The sequence below is a fragment of the Alligator mississippiensis genome, chromosome 1 (genome assembly GCF_030867095.1).
Source record: "Alligator mississippiensis isolate rAllMis1 chromosome 1, rAllMis1, whole genome shotgun sequence".
Lineage (NCBI taxonomy): Eukaryota > Metazoa > Chordata > Crocodylia > Alligatoridae > Alligator > Alligator mississippiensis.
The window spans coordinates 411,309,315-411,329,285 of record NC_081824.1 but is presented as its reverse complement, the minus strand read 5'-3'; the positions used below and the strand labels follow the sequence as shown (position 1 = coordinate 411,329,285).

General features: G+C 44.8%; 2 protein-coding genes across 7 annotated transcripts in view; one reads left to right on the top strand and one right to left on the bottom strand.

Moving 5' to 3' along the window:
- ERICH6B (glutamate rich 6B) overlaps positions 1-12,922 on the top strand; it is an 81,453-nt gene extending 68,531 nt beyond the window's left edge. For 4 of the 5 annotated variants that reach the window (XM_059727286.1, XM_059727228.1, XM_019500459.2 and 1 more), the window contains exons 15-16: positions 7,048-7,276; positions 11,313-12,922. In XM_059727286.1, the coding sequence (XP_059583269.1) occupies positions 7,048-7,276; positions 11,313-11,525 (442 nt within the window). In that variant the 3' untranslated portion in view covers positions 11,526-12,922. Of the gene's footprint in view, positions 1-6,823; positions 7,277-11,312 lie in introns of those variants that run through there. The other variant, XM_019500463.2, reaches the window with a different exon arrangement.
- A 1,314-nt stretch (positions 12,923-14,236) lies between these two features.
- The window catches only part of COG3 (component of oligomeric golgi complex 3), a 53,876-nt gene continuing 48,141 nt past the window's right edge, over positions 14,237-19,971 (bottom strand). For both annotated transcript variants that reach the window (XM_019500456.2, XM_014608329.3), the window contains exons 22-23: positions 19,650-19,748; positions 14,237-16,463 (exon numbers count right to left, since the gene is read on the bottom strand). In XM_019500456.2, coding sequence (XP_019356001.1) covers positions 16,434-16,463; positions 19,650-19,748 — 129 coding nt within the window. In that variant the 3' untranslated portion in view covers positions 14,237-16,433. The remainder of the gene's footprint in view (positions 16,464-19,649; positions 19,749-19,971) is intronic.

Here is a 19,971-nt window from a genome sequence, read left to right as displayed (position 1 = left end):
ATCTTAGTGTGTGCCTCTGAAGGGAAATTACAAGGGCCAGTATCTTTGTAGCTTGATGGCACCCTTGCTTTTAGTTTGTTTCTCTTTTCATAAAGAATTGCTTAGGTGACCAATTTGATCCCTAGTCTAAATCCTAATATCTAATGATATGTGGTTTTCTGTAGAGATCACAGCTTTTAAGCCCTCAAATTCTAATTTCCACCCCCAAGAAAGTTTACCTCCTAAAAGCTGGGGAGTGGAGGAGATCAATACAGCACGTAAATATCAGTTTTTCACTTTAATCTCTTAAACTGGAAAGTAGGTATGTGCTGATTTGAATTTTACAAGTCCTGCCTGTGTTGAAACTAATTAATAGACACATTAAACATCTAACTGACTATTACAAATCATTGTAAATAGCCTTTGTAATAACACTTCCATAAAGACTACTGCAATCACAGTATTTGCCTCCAGACACATTGCTCTTTCATCCATCACTAAGAAGTAAGTTTTTTACAACATGCACCCACAGTAATTCCTAGCAGCAGTAAAATACCACTGACCCCATCAGCCTGACCCTGTATTTTCTACCCCCCTCCCCATCTTGCTTTCTTTCCATAACTCTCTGCTGCCCTCTTGCCTGGTACTAACTCTGTGTTTTCTCTAAAAACACAGTGCTGTTTTTATTTTCAGACACATTTCCTCCATTTATTTCCCTTATTTTATTTACGTTTATTTTTCCTGAGCCTTTTTCTGGCCTAAGCTTGTAGAACACATTGCCTCATTTTTAATGTTCTTGGCAATTGAGTCGTATTGCACTACCTACACTTGTTCACATTTGGATAGCGGTTGGACCACAACAGCAGTCATGGATCAACAAGAAAAATATCCCCAGTGCAGCAGTAAATCCCAGAGAGAGTTAAGCATCATAGTCACAATCCCATGTTTGCCACAAGAATGAGTTTATGGAAATGCGCGGCCTCTGTGTAAGCTTAGAACTTAAGCCTACTTAACCATGTTTCATATGCTGCAGTCAGGCCTTACAGTTCTCTTGGCTCTTCTCCCTACGTCTGTCCTTGTGTTAAACCACAACTGTTCTGCACTCCCTTTAGAATTAGCGCATGCTTGATATGGAGGGAGCATTGAGGGCAAAATCCTGAGCTGATGTAAAGGGCACAGCTGCTTTGAAATCAATTAAGCTATGTTAACTTACAGCCTCTGAAAAGCTGGCCCCTGGTTTATAGTCAGAGGTGCAACAGGGCAGCTCTGCACCCTGAGCGCCAGAGGTGCCTGGGGCAGCACCAGTCACCTCACTGCCCACAGCAGCAGCACAGCCAACTATCAGCTGCAGCAGCAGCTAATTTTGCACCCCCAACTCCCAAAGGGGACACACCAGGTTGCCCCCACTTCACTTCCACTACTGTTTATAGCGGAACTGCTGTGCAGGGATTCCCCTTTCTCACAGCATTTCACTATGGAAATAAATTAGAGCTGCATCTCATTACTCGATAGTAAAAAATCCAACAAGCTTAATTAAAAAAGAACACTGTCATGCCATCTATTGGTAACCTAGACCAGTTCAAGCCTGCCTTCAATTTGTGGCACCAAACATCTTAACCGTAGCGTTATTGCCGTCTTCATTTCTTCTAACACTTGGCACTCAGCACAACAGGGGTGCTAACCAGCTCCCCAGCCTCTGCAGTTCGTGTCAGATTTGTACAGCAGCCATGATGAGAATCAATTTCTTTACCCCTAAATAGGAAAATTTCAAACTGACACGTGGATGAATGATAAAAACTGACCTGAATTCCCTGTGTTGGAAACTGATTTCAGGTCCTGATGCCAGCTACCCTGCTGGTTGCTGTACCACAGTTATTGATTTTATTTGTATGGTGCTGAATTTGCACTGATTCTCCCCCGCCACTGCTTCGTTCATCTCTCACTCTCATTATTTGGCAAATAATTTCCCTGATCTGTGCACACATATAACTGGGATATGCATTCTTAATCAAAATGTCACAAGCAAACATATACAGCTCTTTGATAAATTTCTCAAGGTCTACAGGAGAATTGGCTGTAGATGCCTACCACAATTCCAGGTGCTGCTTTCAGTAGCCTGACTTTGGTATCTATTCAGGCCAGATACAGTGTTTCCACTGATTGCAATGGTTCAGATTCAGGTCCATGGAGTGTAGGTAGCATAGGGGCAGACTAGTTACAGCAATGTAGCTTTTCACAGAATACGACCCTATGGATAGCAAAGGAGAGTTTTAGCCAGTGTAACTGATAGCAGGGTTCGGTCCACACAATCAAAACTGAGTGGGAGAGATGAACAGTGATACATTAAAGTGAGGAGAACATAGTCCCAAATTCACATGATTTTCTCCTTGTCCAGCCTGCTAGATAACAGTTAGCTCCCCAGAGCATAATTCTTTAGATTTTTAATCTTGGAGCCAGGGAGAGAAAGCAAACAGACCATCGGATTTGCGCTGTAATAAAAATGTGTGTCAAGCTGCAAATTATAGACAGCATCAAAGGCTACTCAAGGGAAAGGAAACAGCTTCCTATTTTTCCAGTGTGAAGGGAAATAGTAAGAGGTAGCATATCACTGTTGAGAAGAGAGGCTAGTTTACACACAGTAAACTGTGTGCAACTGTGTCCTCACATATGCCTTCAAACTAGTCTTGTACAACTGGGCCAAACCAGAATGCATAGATGCAAGCAGCCCTCTCCATAAATAATTTTATCAGCATATATCCATGTAGTAACGTGCTGAAAGACCCCTCTTAGCTCCACACATGCTAGCACTGGCTCTAGGAGCAACAGAGCTGCATTATTTGTTCTCAGCAGGGTACACTAGCTCACACACATTGCCCTTGTGTGGTTGTGCAGTTGGTGCTGGTGTTGGTATAAGTGCATGAAGAGCTCAGATATCTCTGTCCATTGCTGCCTTGTGCCATATAGATATGCCCTCAGAGCTCAGGCTGACAGAAATTAGTCCCAGCGCAGTCCTAGCCGCTACTGAAATCTCACCTACGCTCCCAATTGAGCGAAGCGGAAGCTAAGTCACATGCACAGAGGTGTAATGGGGCAGCTGGGCGCCCAGGACAGTCGTGGCACAGAGGGACAGCATTGACTTCTGGATGTGGGTGCCACCAGGGCAGTTGCATTACTATAGCGACAACTGTTAATTTTCTGGTCCCCTCTCCTTCTCCCAGGTCAGCACCAGGGGCTGCTGCCCTGGCCACCTCTGCTTAGTTATGCTACTAGACAGATACGCTACTGTGCTGGCTTTTCTGCACTGGGATGAATTCCATCCCCAGCATGTATAACAAAACCACAAACCAGATTCCTGGCCATTTATTTTCCAGCATGTCTCTTCAGGGAGAGCATCACATCTCTCTGTGTTAGTGAGAATTAACAAATTGAAGTGGCATGAAATCAGTGGGGATGCCTAGATCAGAAAGTAAAAAAAAGAGTGAAGTTCCACTCACACAGGTGGGTTTTTTTCCATGGTTAGGCAGCAGCTGAGTAAGGATTTTAGACTAAGCCACTTAGAGTAGAAATGTGGCACAGATTCCAGATTCCTTCTATTACTGTGGCCTAACTCCTAGGCACCCCCTGATTAATACAGCTCTCCTGGGTGCCTAGGCCTGGACTGGAGACATGTCAGAAAGGGACCCACTGAGGCCAGGTGAGCAAGGCGCTGCCTACCCTAGCCCAGAAATGCAGGAGAAAGGAAGGGTGGTAGCCCAAAACTGGACACAGTACTCCAGATATGGACCTCCTACTGCCTCAGCAAGTGCTCAAAATATTACTAAGTTGTTATATAACAAGGTGGGCACCTCCTCTACCTGTAGCTGTGTTTTTAAAAAGGTAGTGGCTGTATTTGAATTTTGTAGGCAGCTCCATGCTGTCAGCAAGTGTTACACATGCTCTAGTCCAAGGGCGGGCAATTATTTCAGGTGGAGGGCCACTTACCAAGTTTTGGCAAGCTGTCGAGGGCCGCATGGGTAGCCCTTCCCCTTGACAGGTGCCCTGCCCTCTGGTCGGCATCTTGTAACCGGAAGTCCCACCCCTTAACTCCTGACCTTTGCCACCAGAAGTCCCTCCCCTTCCCCCAGAAGTACTCCTTTCAGCAAGGGGTTTTGCCATCTCAGAACCAGAAAAATACCTAATTATATTCTAAAAAGCAAACATCTACAGTATTCATTAATTTGATTTAAAAAAAATATTTTTGTCCTGATTTACATTCATTTGTGTAGTGTCCATAAAGGTGTAGTCTAAGAGGGGTGTGGGTGCATGTATATGGTAAGGTGTGTGTACGGGACTCATCCTATGAACACACACACACACACACTATCCCTGCCTGCACGTGCACACACACACACACACTGCTCCTGCCTGCGTGCATGCTCATGCACACACACACACACACACACACACCCCAGCATGGCCCAATGCTCCCCCATCCCGCGATGCAGCCAGGAGCCATGTGGTGCCAGAGCAGGGCGGGGGCAGGAAGAGAGTGAAATGGCTGGGGGCGGAGCAGAGCTGGGCTGCTCAGTCCTGCTGAGGGCTCCCCCTGGGTCCTACTGCCCCTGGCTTCAGCTTTGACAGGCAGCCAGGAGCAAATAAATATTAATTTAGTAATTTTTTTAGGGGCCCCATGGGCCGGATAGAATGGCTTGGCAGGCCAGATCCAGTCTGTGGACTGTATTTTGCCCACTCTTGCTCTAGTTCCTTAGGAGCGTAAAGGCTTTGATACATGTTTTACTTAGGATGTTAACTGCAGTTAAAGCACCTATACATGAGACAGACCTGTACTCCGCACAATTAATCGAGCTTGCTGTGTGTGAAGCGTGCTAATTAGGATGCTCTAGCAGCCTCCACATCACATATAGTCAACGTCCCCATGTTTCAAAATGATAGTGGGGGTGCTTTAACTAAAACTTGTCGAATGAGCTTTAGTTAAAGCACCACTTCTGCCATTTTTAAGTGTGGGACACTGAATACACATGACGCTGCTGGCGCTTTAATTAGCGCAGCTCTCAGAGTCTCTCTAATTAAAATGCCTCTCCCCACCCCCCTTCACCCTGGAGCATGTGTATAGACGCTCTTAGAACCCATGTGTTCAAGCACGAAAACTCATGCTAAGTTGTAGTCAAGTTAGGACTTTTGGGCACAGAATATTTCCAGATCATGTTAAGTAATACATGTTATGCTATCATGGGACTGATAATACCTGTGGTCCTCACCAACCCCATGCACTGCCAGGGCTGGGACCAACAAGTTTGTCAGTGTCAGGGCTGGACCCAGGTCTCAACTCCCTGCACCAGAGTCAGTTCTAGACCCCAATGCCAGGACTGGGACTGACAAACAGTTGATCTAAATAAAATACAGCCTAGGTGTATCATGCAACAAGGCCTTTAGGCAGAGCAGCACCTAGTTTATGAGTCTAGGCTGAGGCAGGAGCTGGCCATCAAGGGTGCAGCTGCCAGCTGTAACTCAGAACAATTTTTGCAAAGCATTCTGAGTTATACTGTTACCCCGAACCAAACAGAAGTTCCCTGGTGGTTCCAGGGAGAGGGGAATCTAGCTGTGGGCTGGGAGCATGCAGCCAGGTTCTCATAGCAACAGCCAGGCTCTCTGCCAGTGCTCGCTGTTTTCAGAATAGGAGGGCAGGAAAGGTAGAGAAAGGAGCCGGTTCTTCAGGCTCCACAGCTGGTGCTGAAGGGTGGGATGGGCAAATTGGAGCCCCACTCTACCTCAGGGCGGGGGAGCTGCAATACATCCACACCCACCCTTGGTGGGGGGGGTTTGAAAACCCCCCAAACTGAACTCCCTCTGCTTTCTCTCTGAACTCCCTTTCCCACTCCCATTCTGAAAACAGCGACAGACTGGGAGCTCAGCAGACACAAGTTACAAAAGACCTACATTTTGTAACATCTTTATCTGATACCTCATGCAATGAGGGGTCAAATTTCCACCCAGTTGACCAGTTTTGAAGCTGTTTGCAGCTATGTATTTGTGTTTGGTCACAGCTATAAACTGCTTTTTGTGACCAGATCAAGGGAAAATTGTCACTTCTGTCCGTACCCCAAATGTCTCAGACTAGGGCAGTGCTGAGCATGTGTGCAAGCAGAAATGGACGTGCCTGCTGAGTTTAGGCAGGCATTCTTTGAATCTCAGTTTTGGATCTAAAATCTTTTTTGACCCCTCATAGTAACAACACAGCAATGATGCACCAGCATGAACTCTCACAAAAAAAAAAAAAAATACAAAGGACAGGGACACACGAGTCAGTAGAAGCACATTGTTCATAGAACAACCACTCCCCATTTGACCTCGCTATCCTCATACTCAAGGGAAATCTACCAAACACATTTACAAGGCAAGCTTGGGAACAAAAATTTATAAAAAGGCTGGACACCAGGAATCAAGGACTGAACATCAATATTGATTTTATGACACACTACAATCTGCCTGATTTCTGAAATTCTTCCCACACACTACAGGTGATAATGGTCCTCCTCCCTTTTGAAAGGTCTTGATCTCCCAGTAGACAAGGTGCTTTTCTTCTACTAATTATTTTGTTGCTACCCCTGGGAATTTCTCCCCTCTCCAATTTCACAACTCTACCTACTGTTCTTAACAATTGCTGCGCTTGCCTTCCCATTCAAACCTGCAGCAGATTGCTTTGTCTAAATGCATCCTGACTATACAGTTTGCCTAATAAAACGTATCACCCCCAAAAATCCTTGCCTCTAGCATAATTCCTGGACCATCATGGCTAGAGCATCACTCTTAACACTACCATTAGCATCTAAGTCCTTCTTTCTAGGTATTTGCCCTTGGCACATGGGAAGATACTTTTATGTAGAACATGCCCGATTCCAAGCCTTGTAACACTACAAAACATCAGGAGAAATGCCTCTGGTGGCCTGGCAGTTATGGAAGTGTCAAAGGAGAACGGATAATCTGAGGCCAAGTATTCCTCATTATTATTTATATTCTTCGAGAGGTGCTTTTTGAGAGGTACATGCTTTAACTCAGGTTTCGCTCTAGGATGATTCTGGATTTCTGCTCTGGTTCCTACTTTGATAAGAAAGGAGTAGAACAGAAGCACTGGCGCTGGCATGACTTCAGCCACCACGTTCATGCTCCTCCTTTCCAGCCCATCTCCATGAAGCTCAATGTTTATATCAGCATTAAAGTTGTGGCTCAGGACCAAATTTCTCTCTCATTTGCTAAAGACTCCAACAGCATCCATTTTAACATGGGGGCCAGGCTAAAGGTAAGTTCCCACAACCAGGCAGGCATCAGTGCTCCAGATCTGTCTCCTATTTACCACTTCACAGGACTAATTTCCAAAGAAAATAGTTTGACTGAGACGACATGTCTTCTTGGAATCCTGTGAGTATCCTAAAAAAAATCTCTTCTGAGTACTTACTGCTTCATTTCACGTTTGCAATTGCTGTTCTATAGAGCTGTCAGAAGTGTTCGGATGGAAGATGCTGTTGCACGTAAAACAAACCACCCTCTGGGGATTTCCTGTTTGACCATTTTCAATTTACAGGAAAAGCTTAAATATGGTTTTAAATAAACAAGGAAGTACAGGCACTGCAATGTTGTACTGTCACAAAGGCATTGTGCATTTCACGATGTTTTGCAATGGGACTGTAGGCCAGATCAGAAGGAGGATTCAGGTGCCTAAAATAGGACTTGGGCAAACTTTTGGCACCTGACTCCAAAACTGCAGTCCCCAAACACCTGCTTAACTGCAGGCTAACCTTCGAGGCCTTTCAGCTGACCAGGCACCTCCCTTGTTGATCTAACAGTCCCCCAAGCACCCACAGGTCTGTCTTCTGCACATGCCCAGAATTGTCCTGGTTCAAGCAGCTGGACAACACACTGCCTATGGCCCCCGACAGATGTGAAGAAAAACCCCCAAAACCTAGCACTTTACCAGAAGAAGCATGTTAGTTTGACCTGGCTCCCCAGCGTCTAATTCAATTAGCTAATACATAAAAGTGCCAAAAAGCCCTGCTGAAGTGAGCAATCTATACAGACATTGGGCAGGCCAGGGCAGACTAATGCAATTCCTCTTCTGGTTATGTGCTGTGCTCAGTGTGGGAGTGCACCAATCTTAAAGCACTGTTTTTCTTTCACATCTGTAAGCAGCCTGGGTGGCTTGCTCTGAGCCTGCCTAACACACACCACCTGCATTTGCTTCAGCACAGAATAGGGCAGCCATGGCTAATCTCTTCTAAGAGCACCACTGTAATGATGGCAGTGGCATGGCCGAGAGCTAAGTGGTAAGAGCACTCTCCCAGGAAAAGGGAGCCTCAATTTCTAGAACTGCTTCAGGATGAAAGGATTCAGACCCACAGCTCCCATCTCTCAGAAACACTTTTGAACAACCAGCTATACAGTGTACTAGGTGAGGGCATCCTCCAGCCTTCCTGTTGAAGCTGAAGGAACAGAAGATCCCAGAGGTGAGGAGAGCCAGCAAGGAGGAACCTGACTGTATCCTACTGGCTAGGGCAGGAGTGGGCAATTATTTCAGCTGGAGGGCCACTTAACGAGTCTGGCAGAATGTCGAGGGCCACAAGGGAAGCCCCACCCCTTGACAGGTGCCCCATCCCCTGGTCACCATCTTGGGACCAGAAGTCCCACCCCTAACCCCTGACCTTTGCCACTAGAAGTCCCTCTCCTCACCCTGAAAGTACTCCATTTGGGAAGTACTGCATTTGGGTTTCCCATCTCGGAACCGGAAAAAAACAAGTTCTATACTAGAAATCAAACATCCTCAATAACATTTTAGTTTTATTTTTAAAAATATTTTTGTTCTGATTTGTGTGCATTTGTGTCATGTGTGTGTATATATATATATATATATGAGAGAGAGAGAGAGAGAGAGAGAGAGGTGATTGCACAATAGCTCAAAATGAAATATTACTCTTAAATACTGTGGGGGTGTGGGTGGGTATATGTGGGGTGTGGGGGTAAGTGTGGATGTGGGCAGGTGGGTATTTAGGGGTTTGTGGGGTGTGTGGAGGACCAGGGTGGCTGGGGGGTTGTGGGTGCATGTTTGTGGTGGGGTGTGTGCGTGTAGAAGTGAGCAGGGCTCCCCCCAGAGGCACACAGGGGGGTGTCTGGTGGGGTGTGTGGGGGAGGGTGTCGTTATGGGGTTTGTGGGTATGGTGGGACATGCACGGGAGCCCCCTGGGCCCGCCCCCAAGCTGGTCAGCACCCGCCCCTGCCCTGCAACAGCCTGGAGCCCATGCACCCTACACTGCCTCCCTGCCACTACCAACCGCGTGCAGTCCTAGCACACCCCATGCCTGCTCCAGACTCACTGGGCAGAAACTGTTGCTCGGCTTGGGTGAAAAGCGGCCCCTCCCCCTTGCCGCTGTCCAGCGCTCTGTGCTACAGCCGCCCAGAGCCTGCGCTGTACTGCTCTGCGGCTCCACTGCACTGCCACCGGGCTGCCCTACAGGGCAGCCCAGAGGCAGTGATGGCAGCAGAGCCACAGGGCAGCCCACTGCACGCTCTGGGCAGCTGTAGCATGGAGCACCAGGGAGTGGTAAGGGGGAAGAGCCGCTTTTCTCCTGCACTGAGTAACAGTTTCTACCTAGCCAGCACTGCTGCTGCCACTGTTTAGCCTGAGCAGGTGTGAGGTTGGGGCTGTGCAGTGTGAGTCCCCACCAGTACAAGTAGTCCAGCTGTGGAGCTGCCCCAGACCCACTGCATGCCCAGGGGGTAGCAGGATGCACCACAGCCAGACAGTGCCTGGACCAGGTGGGACCAAGGGACCCGCTGCAGGCCAGACAAAGCCCCTCCGTGGGCCAGATCTGGCCCATGGGTCATATTTTACCCACCCCTGGGTTAGGGAATGCAACAGGGAGCAGGGACAGCTAGGTCCCAGTTCCTGCCTTGAGGACTATTTCCAATTTTTATGCATTCAAAATTCAGGGATTGGGAAGCACTCTCCCTCTTTGTGGCCCCTGCTAAGTTTCCATTCTTTGCAACAGCATGCCCAGCATTTCACAGGACAGTGTCACCCCCTCAGCCAGAGCAGCCCATAGACAAGGCACTCTCCTGGGGTGTGAGAAATGCAGGTTGAGACCCTCACAGGCTGAGAAAGACCTAGAACCCTAAACTGCTACTTCTTGGGTGAGTCCCCTAACCATTTGGTTGTCATTTAAGAGTCAACATCACTGTCATTGTCATGTCACAAACCTTCAGAAGGCCTTTCAAAACTTTGGATCCTAAGCAAATGGAGGCATCTAATGTGCAGGGATCCTGGTTTTCTTTGATTAAAAAAAAAATCCACTTTTTTTTATTTAAAAAACAAAAACCCAAATCTACATTTTTCACAGAAAACTGTAGATTGTGGGCGGGGGAGGTATTAAATAAGAAAATTTTGGATTTTTTTTTTTTTTTAATCGGAGAAAACCAGGAACCCTGCTAATGTGCAACCCTATGACAGGCTCCTATGCTCCAAAACACCTCAGTGCTCAGCCTTTTGTGCTGTGCAAAGCTTCAGTGGCTGATTCAATTCAAAGGCGATTCAGCCTGATTCAGTGGCCAAATCTCCAAATCAAATTGGAAGACCCATCAAAAGGTTCAAATCAAATTGGAAGCCCCCAAATTGATTCGGAAGGCTTGCAGCAAACAGAAACTGAGAAGAGGGAGGGGGATGGGGTGACCTTCCATATATATGGAAAAGGCGGGGGGGGGGAGAGGCGGGGAAAACTGCTGATATTGATATCTGTAGCTGGCCAGTGACTCTGATCTTTCTCCGAGTTCCCTTCCTTAACACACACAAGTGATACCAGTTTTGCTTTCAACAGTTTGAGGGGCACTTTCACAGAAACCCCTGCACCTATCTCCTTGAAACTTGGCAGGCTTCATGTCCTCAGAAGGGGCTATAGTCTATGGCCAAATCTCCGAATTGGCCAAATCGAATTGGGATAGTGATTCAGATCACCAAATCGAATCACTGCCCCTCCAAATCAGCTGAATTCAAAGTGAATACTTGCTGCTGCGCGCAGGCCTACTGGCTAGCTCCAGGCAGCTCCCACCCAGCATCCAGACTTCAAAAGCACCTACCTCTCCCCATTGAATAGACTGGGAGCTCAGGTACCTTCCCCTGTTTCTTTGAATCACCCTCCTGGGCCAGGTATCCAAGTCATAAGCCTTGTGGTGCCTAACCTGGGTACCCTTACAACCTTCTTTGCATCTGACACCAGTACACTTGGCGCATGCTCATTTGGTTTGGAACATTAATCATTTTTTTACTTTCTCTCTGAACTGGCCTTTTGCAGCTAAAAGACCCAGCCACACTCCACTTTAAACCAGCAGAAGACCAGCTGGAGCTCTTCCTTCATTCCAAAAGCGTCCAGATCAAGAAGCTCCTGGCCAAGATGCAGAAAGCATTGCAAGACTGGCACTGTGCTCAGGTGAAAAACATTCCAGGCCTTGCCTCTCATCATTTCCTGCCTGCATACGCTGTTGAAACAGAGACATTAAATCAATGATTTGCAGTGGACACAGAGCTTCCCAGAGACTGCTCACCAGTCAAGACAGCCAGTCAGTTCATTGTGAAAGTAAAACTCATTTTCAAGCTGTTAACCGTTTGCATCTGACTGCATGCCAAGGTAGAGTAATTATGGCACTGAAGAGCACAGCCTCTCAATTTTGAAACAAATAATCAATGGATCCTGGTTAGGTCAATGTGCACTAGCCCCCATAAAGTGAGAAGGTGGTTCTTAGAAGTGGGAGAAAGGAGAGTAGAGCTGGCCTCAAATTTGGTGGCAGCCTAAGCTAAACAAACACCTGCTATAAGCCACTTTGCATTTTGCAACCTTTTCCAGCAAATATACGCAATTCCTGGAAGCTAAAATTCACTTACAGTGAAATGCCCAGAACTGAATGAAGCATATTCTAGGGTGATATGACTGGTAGTGAATGAAAATGGTCAACTGCCCCTCTGCTCTTCTTCATATAGTCAAATCTGCTAGCTTTTTTCTACTGCTATAACAGTTTGTATCTAATACAATCAAGCTTGGACCTCTCGTGTTAGGGCCTAACAGATTTCTCACTTCCACTGAATACCTGCCTGGCTTTCATATTTCTCCCACATGCACTGGCCTGCAATTTAACAAGTTCAGTCTCATTTTGTTATTTTTTGATGATATTTCTAACCTTTGTAAGTCCCTTTATTGGTTATTACCCTTTCTTTATAGTCCTTCAGCTAGTTTTCCACATACAGCAGTGCTCACAGCCCAGCCCATTTCAATTTGTTTTTCCCATGTACGATTTCAAGGTGCTATCAAATCACATCCCAACATTCAGATCTTACATGGGCTGCATTACCTGTGTACATTAGTTTTTAAGCCAGTTGAGAGGTGATCAAGTTCATGTAGCATGTCTTAATCATCACAAATTCTGATTCTTTATAGCAGGGTCGTCCAACTGGCAGCCCATGGGCTGCATATGGCCCACAAGGGATTAATTTGCAGCCTCAGGGTTGCCACTCCCTCCATCGCTCTCCAGCCTCCTCCTCCCTCCTCTGGCTTCCACCTCCTGCCCACACCCCAGGGGGTCAGCACAATGCCACAGGAGCTATCAGTCTGAGATGCTAGGGGTGGGACTGGGAAGTGGGAAAAAGTCAACAGCCAGAGAGCTGAGGGTAGGGCTGGGGTGCCCATGAAATGTGGTGGAGCTGGGGGAAGGCCAGGAGGGAAGGCACTAGTATGGCAGGGTGCAACAAGAGAAGCATTCAGTGTAACCCATAGAGCATGAAGCCCCCGCCCACTCAGAAGTTGGATAGCCTTACTTTACAGCTTTGTTGTGGATGTTTCTCTAAGACACTGTGAGATTATACAACCTTAGAATAAAGTATACCTAATAAAAAGCTCTCTTTCAGAACCTGTGTCCTAAGGTGTCTTATGATACGGCCTCACTAAGCTGTCATTTGGCGAGTCCAGGATGACCAAAGTACCAACCACAGAGGCAGAAGCCAAGGAAGATGTGGTCATCCTTGAAGAGAGAAATCAGGATTACCATCATCTACACCCAATATCTTTTAGGCCCATAAAAAGGTTCTTACCTCTTCAACAAGTCTGAAGTCTCTGGCTGACTTTCCCCAAGCCCCAAACACCATGCTTTTCCCTTCAAGAGATTTCTGCCATCTCTTCTCTGTCACTCCATCAGCACCACAACCTTCCTAAATGTTGCTTCTCCACGCTGAAGTGAACAGAGAGTGGCTTTCATAAGCAGCAGACTCCTCCTGGTGCATGCAAACTCTGCGAGGATTACTGATTAATTGATACCAGCTGCTTAGAATTTTTTCCCCTTCCCAATATGACAGGTCACACAGGTCACACTGCCACCTCCCCACATTGGTCCTAGCATTTGGTTCTTCTTGGCTCCAACACAAGATGGGCCCCTCTGATTTTTGATGATGTGGAAGCAACAGGGATGGAAACATGGCATACACAGATGTTGGACCGAGGCTCAAACAATGGTTCTGTCCTCAGTAACTTTGGGAAAGTCACTTTACCAGTTAGTTCCTTTGTTTCCTTCTCCTACCACCACTGTTTCATCCATTTTGACGAAAACCTCTTTCTCTGAGTTTGTACAATGCCTTGTACAGTGGAACACTGATGTTCTGTTCAGGCCTCTAGGCCTTGCTGCAATACAAATAAGTCAGTGTCCATAAGTCTTTCCGAGTGTCACTTATTCCATGCAAAACCAAAATGAGTGAATACATCAAACAGGGATTGGAATCCTGCCCTTTCGGTGCAATCTAGAATGCCCAAGGGAAAGAGCAATTGCTGTGAAGCAGCACTAAGTGGCAGAACAAAACAAACTAAATTCTACTTGTACTAATAAAGGAAAATAGGGTATCTTATAAAAACAGTTCGTTCAAATGCCACCTTCAAAACCAAAAGCTATATGGGAGGTACAAATGACCAAGGAAGAAAATCCAAGCCTTTGGAAGGTAAGCAGGAATGGAAACTAGACAAACACTACATTGTAATGAAAAAGTATGGGAAGATTACCCCATGAAAAGCCATCAAATAAAACAGGGGCCGAATAACATCGGTACTTTCTGCTTTCAACTCCCAAGTTTGCTCTTAAGTAAAGACCAAAAAGTTAAAATATGTTCTTCTATTATAACCTCAGTTTCTTCTCCCCAAGACAACTGCAGTGAAGAGACCATTTAGTCGCACAAAATCATCAGTAAAGAAAATACAAATTTACTTTTATTACAACTATAAAGTGATTACTTTAAACACAATTAGCTGCACACTCAGTATTCAGGTATACATCTATCTGTGCCAAATAAAGCCAATTCTCTTACTCCTAATAAAAATAACTTGTCTTTTCTTAATTAAATCCTATGCATGCCTAAAAGATATTTAGTGTTTTTTCCATTCATTACAAGTCATCATGTTAAACAAACCTCAAGGTACATAAGAAAGCTTAACTCAGGCACCAAAATAGGAAGCAATTTTTTTATTAAAAAAACATTAAAAACAGCAAGATTCTAGTCAGATAATATAAAGCACTTTAAATTAATCTTTTGAAATTATTTACACTATTTGTATATGTAAATATCTGAAACTGTACATGTTTAAACAAATCTTCATTCAGCTAACAGGCTGTATAAACTGATCGCTCAAGTAACCTTAAACAGCTGTCTCAAAGCTGTGTGGTCATTTTAGAAGTGAAAAGATTCAAACAGTGACTACTGTAATACATATTTTCCCCTTCACACCCTTTCTGTACAAGCAATCATTACTTTGTAAAGCAATCATGCAGGTTTGTTTCTGTTTTTTTGTAAAATACTATAAAAAATACCAACTGTACATATATTACAAGGCATTGGACATTATTTTACAGCCTATATTCTTGAATAGGTGAAGGGAAAGGATAAGTTCTCTTCCTTGTTATTTCCTTTAGTTAATTTCAAAGAGTTAGATGAGGTCTTGTAAATACCATGTCTCTGTCTTCCTCAGAACGGTCTGCTACAGTGCTACTCATTGTGGCTTTAAAACCTGCCAGTGTAGTACCCAGTTGGTTCATCTGTAACAGCATAACTCTTGCGTTAAGACGAAAAAGTTTAATATAAAACACCATGCAAGCTGGAGAACTGGTTTCAGAAATGCATACATCTGTCATTTCAGTCCCGGTGTTGCATTCCATGGATCTACACAGTAAGGTCCCTAAGTCACTGAAAACACTTAAAGCCACCTTTAGTGTTTCCTCCAGTTTACGGATATGTATGTAAGCACTTAACCTTTTGAAGTAGGACATACCTTGGTTATGCAACATACACGCACTGCACACTGACCACAGCAAGACATTACACATGGACAGTTTGCTGCCCAGTGGGTACTTTTCTTCTGATCTATTTACTAAGATGATTTGAAGAAGTTTCCTCATCCAATGGTGCTTCCTCCTTTCTAAAGCTTTCTCATCTATAACAGTGCCACCCAAGTTCCACAGTCACAGCTCTGCCACCAGCAGCCTTCTACATTGCCTACAGCATCCAAGTAGTCCCCTTCACCCATATAGGTGCATTGCTCAAACAGAAAAGAAAAAAATAAAAATAAAAACCCTTTCCTAAAACCATAAGTACCTGAGAATCTCAATGCTAAACCCTGACTTTACAATAAAGCCTTCAGAACACAGGTAGTTCCCTCACACACATCAGAAATCTTATTGCACAGCTTTTCATTGTAAATCCCACGTGTCCATTTCGTAACATGGGAAGAACTCTTGGAAAGTTCTTCACATAGAGCAAGCCAGAGTCAAAGTCCAGGGGTCAGGAATCACTGATTTTAACACAGGGCATTCAAAATACAGTGCATCAAATGTTACAGGAAAATCAGAAATTTCAGGGAAATGTAATACAAAATTTTCACAAACTGAGTTATGCCTAACAGGATTCTCAGGAGGTTTAAAAAAACAAACAAACTGAAGTGTGCCTCTTAAAACCCAGTTCCAGCAACATCCAACATTCACGTCTTCATTCAAATGTGCCGATTTTTTCGTTTCTTAAGTCTGGTTTCCTAGCAATGTTTTCAGAGTGTCTTAGGCAAATGCTCTTTATCCACTGCACACATATCATATCCATGAAAGGAAAGCAAGGAAGGATTTAACTCAGAATCCCCAACTGACAGATGGAGGCAGTAACTGAACTTGTACAAGAATCTTGAACAGATTTTTCACCTTTAGAAAAAAGGTAAATGTGGTATACTTAAAAGTTACCTATAGCACTCAATTTTTCCACAATTCTGTGTTAAGCAGCATAGAGACCCTTCATACAGGTTGGAGAGCACACAGGGATCCTTTATTTATTTCAGGCAAGTGTCTTCACATCTCTTTCACTGATGTAACAACAGAAACTTACTCCCGACAGCTCAACCTTGAAACTATTTAGACATTGACAAAAGTAGATTCACCTTAAAAAAAAGAAATACAAAAGCAGAACCATGTATTAGCTAATCCAGTTTTGAGATCAGGCCAGTTTTGTTTGTTTCAGCATCTACATAAATCTTCAGAGATTTAGGAGAACAAAGAGAACTACAAGGATATTGGTCAAAAAGTGCAAGCATCCAGTTCTGCTTGCTTGCTAACTCTTAGTATACAGTTACTGACATGACAGACTAGCTTTTTATCTGCTGTAGTCAGTTGTGCCAAAGCTTCTAGTAAGTCTGAGTACCAGCACTTAATTTTTTAAAAAGTGACTGGGTATGTGAAGTAAATCATTTCAAAGATAAAGCAAGCAAACTCAGAATGTCCCAGAGGCAATATCTGGAATCATTTATAAAGCCAAATCTGCAAAGCTTCAGAATAGTGACCCAAAAGATTGGTCCAGTATTTCCTATCCTTCAAAGTGCAGCAGTCCAATTACTTTAGTGGTGTAAGCTGGGGGCTGGCATCCTCTATAAACTGCAGGTTTGGAACAACCAACCCAGCTCCAGTAGAGCATGGGCCAGGTAGTTTTGCTGGTGCGTCAGCAGTAAGGTGGGTTTCCCTGTGCCAGGGCCAGGCATCTGGGAGCTGTGCCCATGCCACCACTGCTTCTCCTAGCCCCCTGCTTTCCTGCTGGAGTGTAAGCACAGCTTCCAGCCAGAGGGGAGCTGTGCCCACCATACTGTTGTGTCTCTCTAATCCCCAGCTGCAGCACTGCTTCTAGCTGGCAGGGAGCTGAGCTGGAGCCAGGAGCAGAAAGCTGCATCTCTGCTGCTGCTGCTTTCCCCCAACTCCTCCCCATTTTGCCCCCACAGCCTCCCAGGTGCAGTGTGAGCACAGCTCGAAGCCCTAGCTCAATTCCCTACCAGCTGCAAGCTATGCCCACATTGCAGCCAGGGAGCAAAAAGTGGCAGCACTGTGGATGCAGCTCCCCTCTCTGGAAGCTGTGCTCATGCCCCAGCATGACGCCTGTTGCCAATCAATGGTATAGATACACAACATGATTATTTTAGAGTATTTTATTCTGGATATTAGTAGTAAAAAGTGGCTACACGAACACTTCTCAACCTCGCTGCTTGCAGTTGACAGTATTAGAGCATTTGGCCACTAGGTGACCCAGAAGCTGGTTTGCATTCAGCACTGAGCCACTCCAGGATAAATTCAACTAGGGGAACGGACACACAACTGGTATACACCCGTCACTTTGAGGGGCAGTTTTACCCAAGTATGGAATGACCTGCACAATGTAAGGCTGCGCCTTGTGTGTCCAATCAACATATATCACAGAGCATAATCCATTTACTAGGGCTGTGCAAAATTTCGCTAGGTGTTTTGTTTCAACTCTGTTTCGAATGGTTTTCAGCTTGAAATAGCGAAATCAAAACAAAATGAAAGGCTTTGAAACAGCCTTGAAACGAAACGAGGGCACTTGAAATGTTTCGAAAGTTTCAAAACATTTCAAGTTTCAAAGCTGGGCTGGCTTCCAGGGACACAGAAACTAAGGAGAGGGAGGGGGAAGAAGGGGGAAGGACTGCTCTGATACTGACTGTGTAGCTGGCCAGTGACTGTGATCCTTCCCTGAGGCCCCTTCCAATCCCAGTGCTCTGGGGGAGGGACAGAAAAAACGGCAGCGCCTTAACACACGTGCGCACACAGTCACACATCACAAGTTTTGCTTGTCAGCAGCTTGATGTGCAGTTTCCCAGAAACCCCTGCATCTATCTCCTTGAAACTTGGCAGGCTTCGTGGCCTTAGCAGGGGCTAGCTACCATGCCTGCAAGTTTCGTGCTTCCCCATTATAGCCAATAAGTGAAACATCGAAACAGTGTTGAAACAGCGAAACAGTTTCGACGAAACAAAATGGAACAGTGCTTTCGAAACTAAACAAGACTCGAAACAAAACACTGTCCTGGTAAAACGGAAGCCAAGCTGAAACGAAACGGTGCTGTTTCACACAGCCCTACCATTTACTCTGTGGTAAACCTGTCACCTGTCCATGCCCCGAGATAAATCTACTTTAACCCACTGATTCATTTCCTGATCAACACAAATTTTTCCCCCTTCTAGGATTTCTTTCAAAAACGTCGTGGAGAAATTCTTTCCTGACCACAATGTGACTAAAAGTTTAACTGAAACTCAACTAAAACCACCACAGTGGATTTCATTTATAGCCAAGACCCCAGAGTAAAAATCGTTTTTTTAAAAAGCTACTAAATCTCTTAAGAGTGGTATATGCCAGGATACCCTGATAAAGAAAATTCCTAGCGTTTCAAACATCTTTATGCTGACGTTTTTGTTTAAGTTTCCATAGATATTCAAACATTTTCCAGTTGTTTTTTAGTTCAACCAGGTCCTTACAATGCTTTCCCAAATTAACTGCAGGATGAAGAGGAAAACAGCATCAAAGGCAGGACTCTCTCATGTTTGGGGCTAAAGATTTTTTTTTTTTTTTATATACTAAGCACATCTGATCCCTCTTCACAGATATAAGGTGCTCAAGGTGGATGGATGCAGGTCTCCAAATGAGTCTGTGCTGTGACCTTAAGCAATAATAACCCACAGCAACATAGCAACATGTCTGATCACTAACACCAGTTATAAAACTAAGAGTATGGACATACATACATACATACATACATACATACATAAACGTGGGCCAAAATGAGTTGGGCTTTACTGCAAGTTGAAAACTTCAAGACAATTGCCCACACACATTCTTAACCCAAGGTAAAAGGAAGGTAACCCATGGCAGCTCAGATCTCAGCCTTGCCACATGTTAGCTGCCATCTGCTGTGAGCCAAGTCATCTGGCCTGCAAAGCCCAAGTACCACCAACAGTTCGGTGATGGACCAATTCAACAACACTACAGCAGCAGCCAGGTTGCATACATGCTGCTGGTAATTTGGTGCCGTAGAAGTGGTGGCTTGCTTCTGATGGAGCAGCATTATTTTAGACCGCTGCTCCAAAAGGGTTGTCAATCCCTGCCCTAAGTTATTTCTAAAGCTAAATAATTACATTTTTCTCAGAGTTCAAATTAATTCCTGATCAAAACATGAGAATAAAGAGGACTTGGGATAATAAAATTACCCATTAAGGTAATGTTGGACAATTAAACAAGAGAGAGGAAGTTGCATGAAAAAGTAAACTACAAAATAAGGAGTTTCAATACGTACCTGTTCCATTGAAGGACAAGCTATGATCTGAAGATCTTCACTGCTAAATTCTTCCTTTAACAAAGTATGAAGCTTCTGGAATGCTTGCTGAATGTTATTCTTATAAAGAAAAGAAAAAAGTTTTAATATTGGAGTACCACAAGGTTTATTACAAACAAACATCTTGTATGGGGAACTGCTACTGAAGTGAATGGGGCGTGAGGTCAAGGGAGTCACTTGGTAGAACTTCACACGTATGTTCTAAGAAGTGGTTCTCTGCTGAATAGTAACTATAAAAATAGCATTGAGAGGTTCCCATGTTGGTTGCTAGACAACTCCAGAT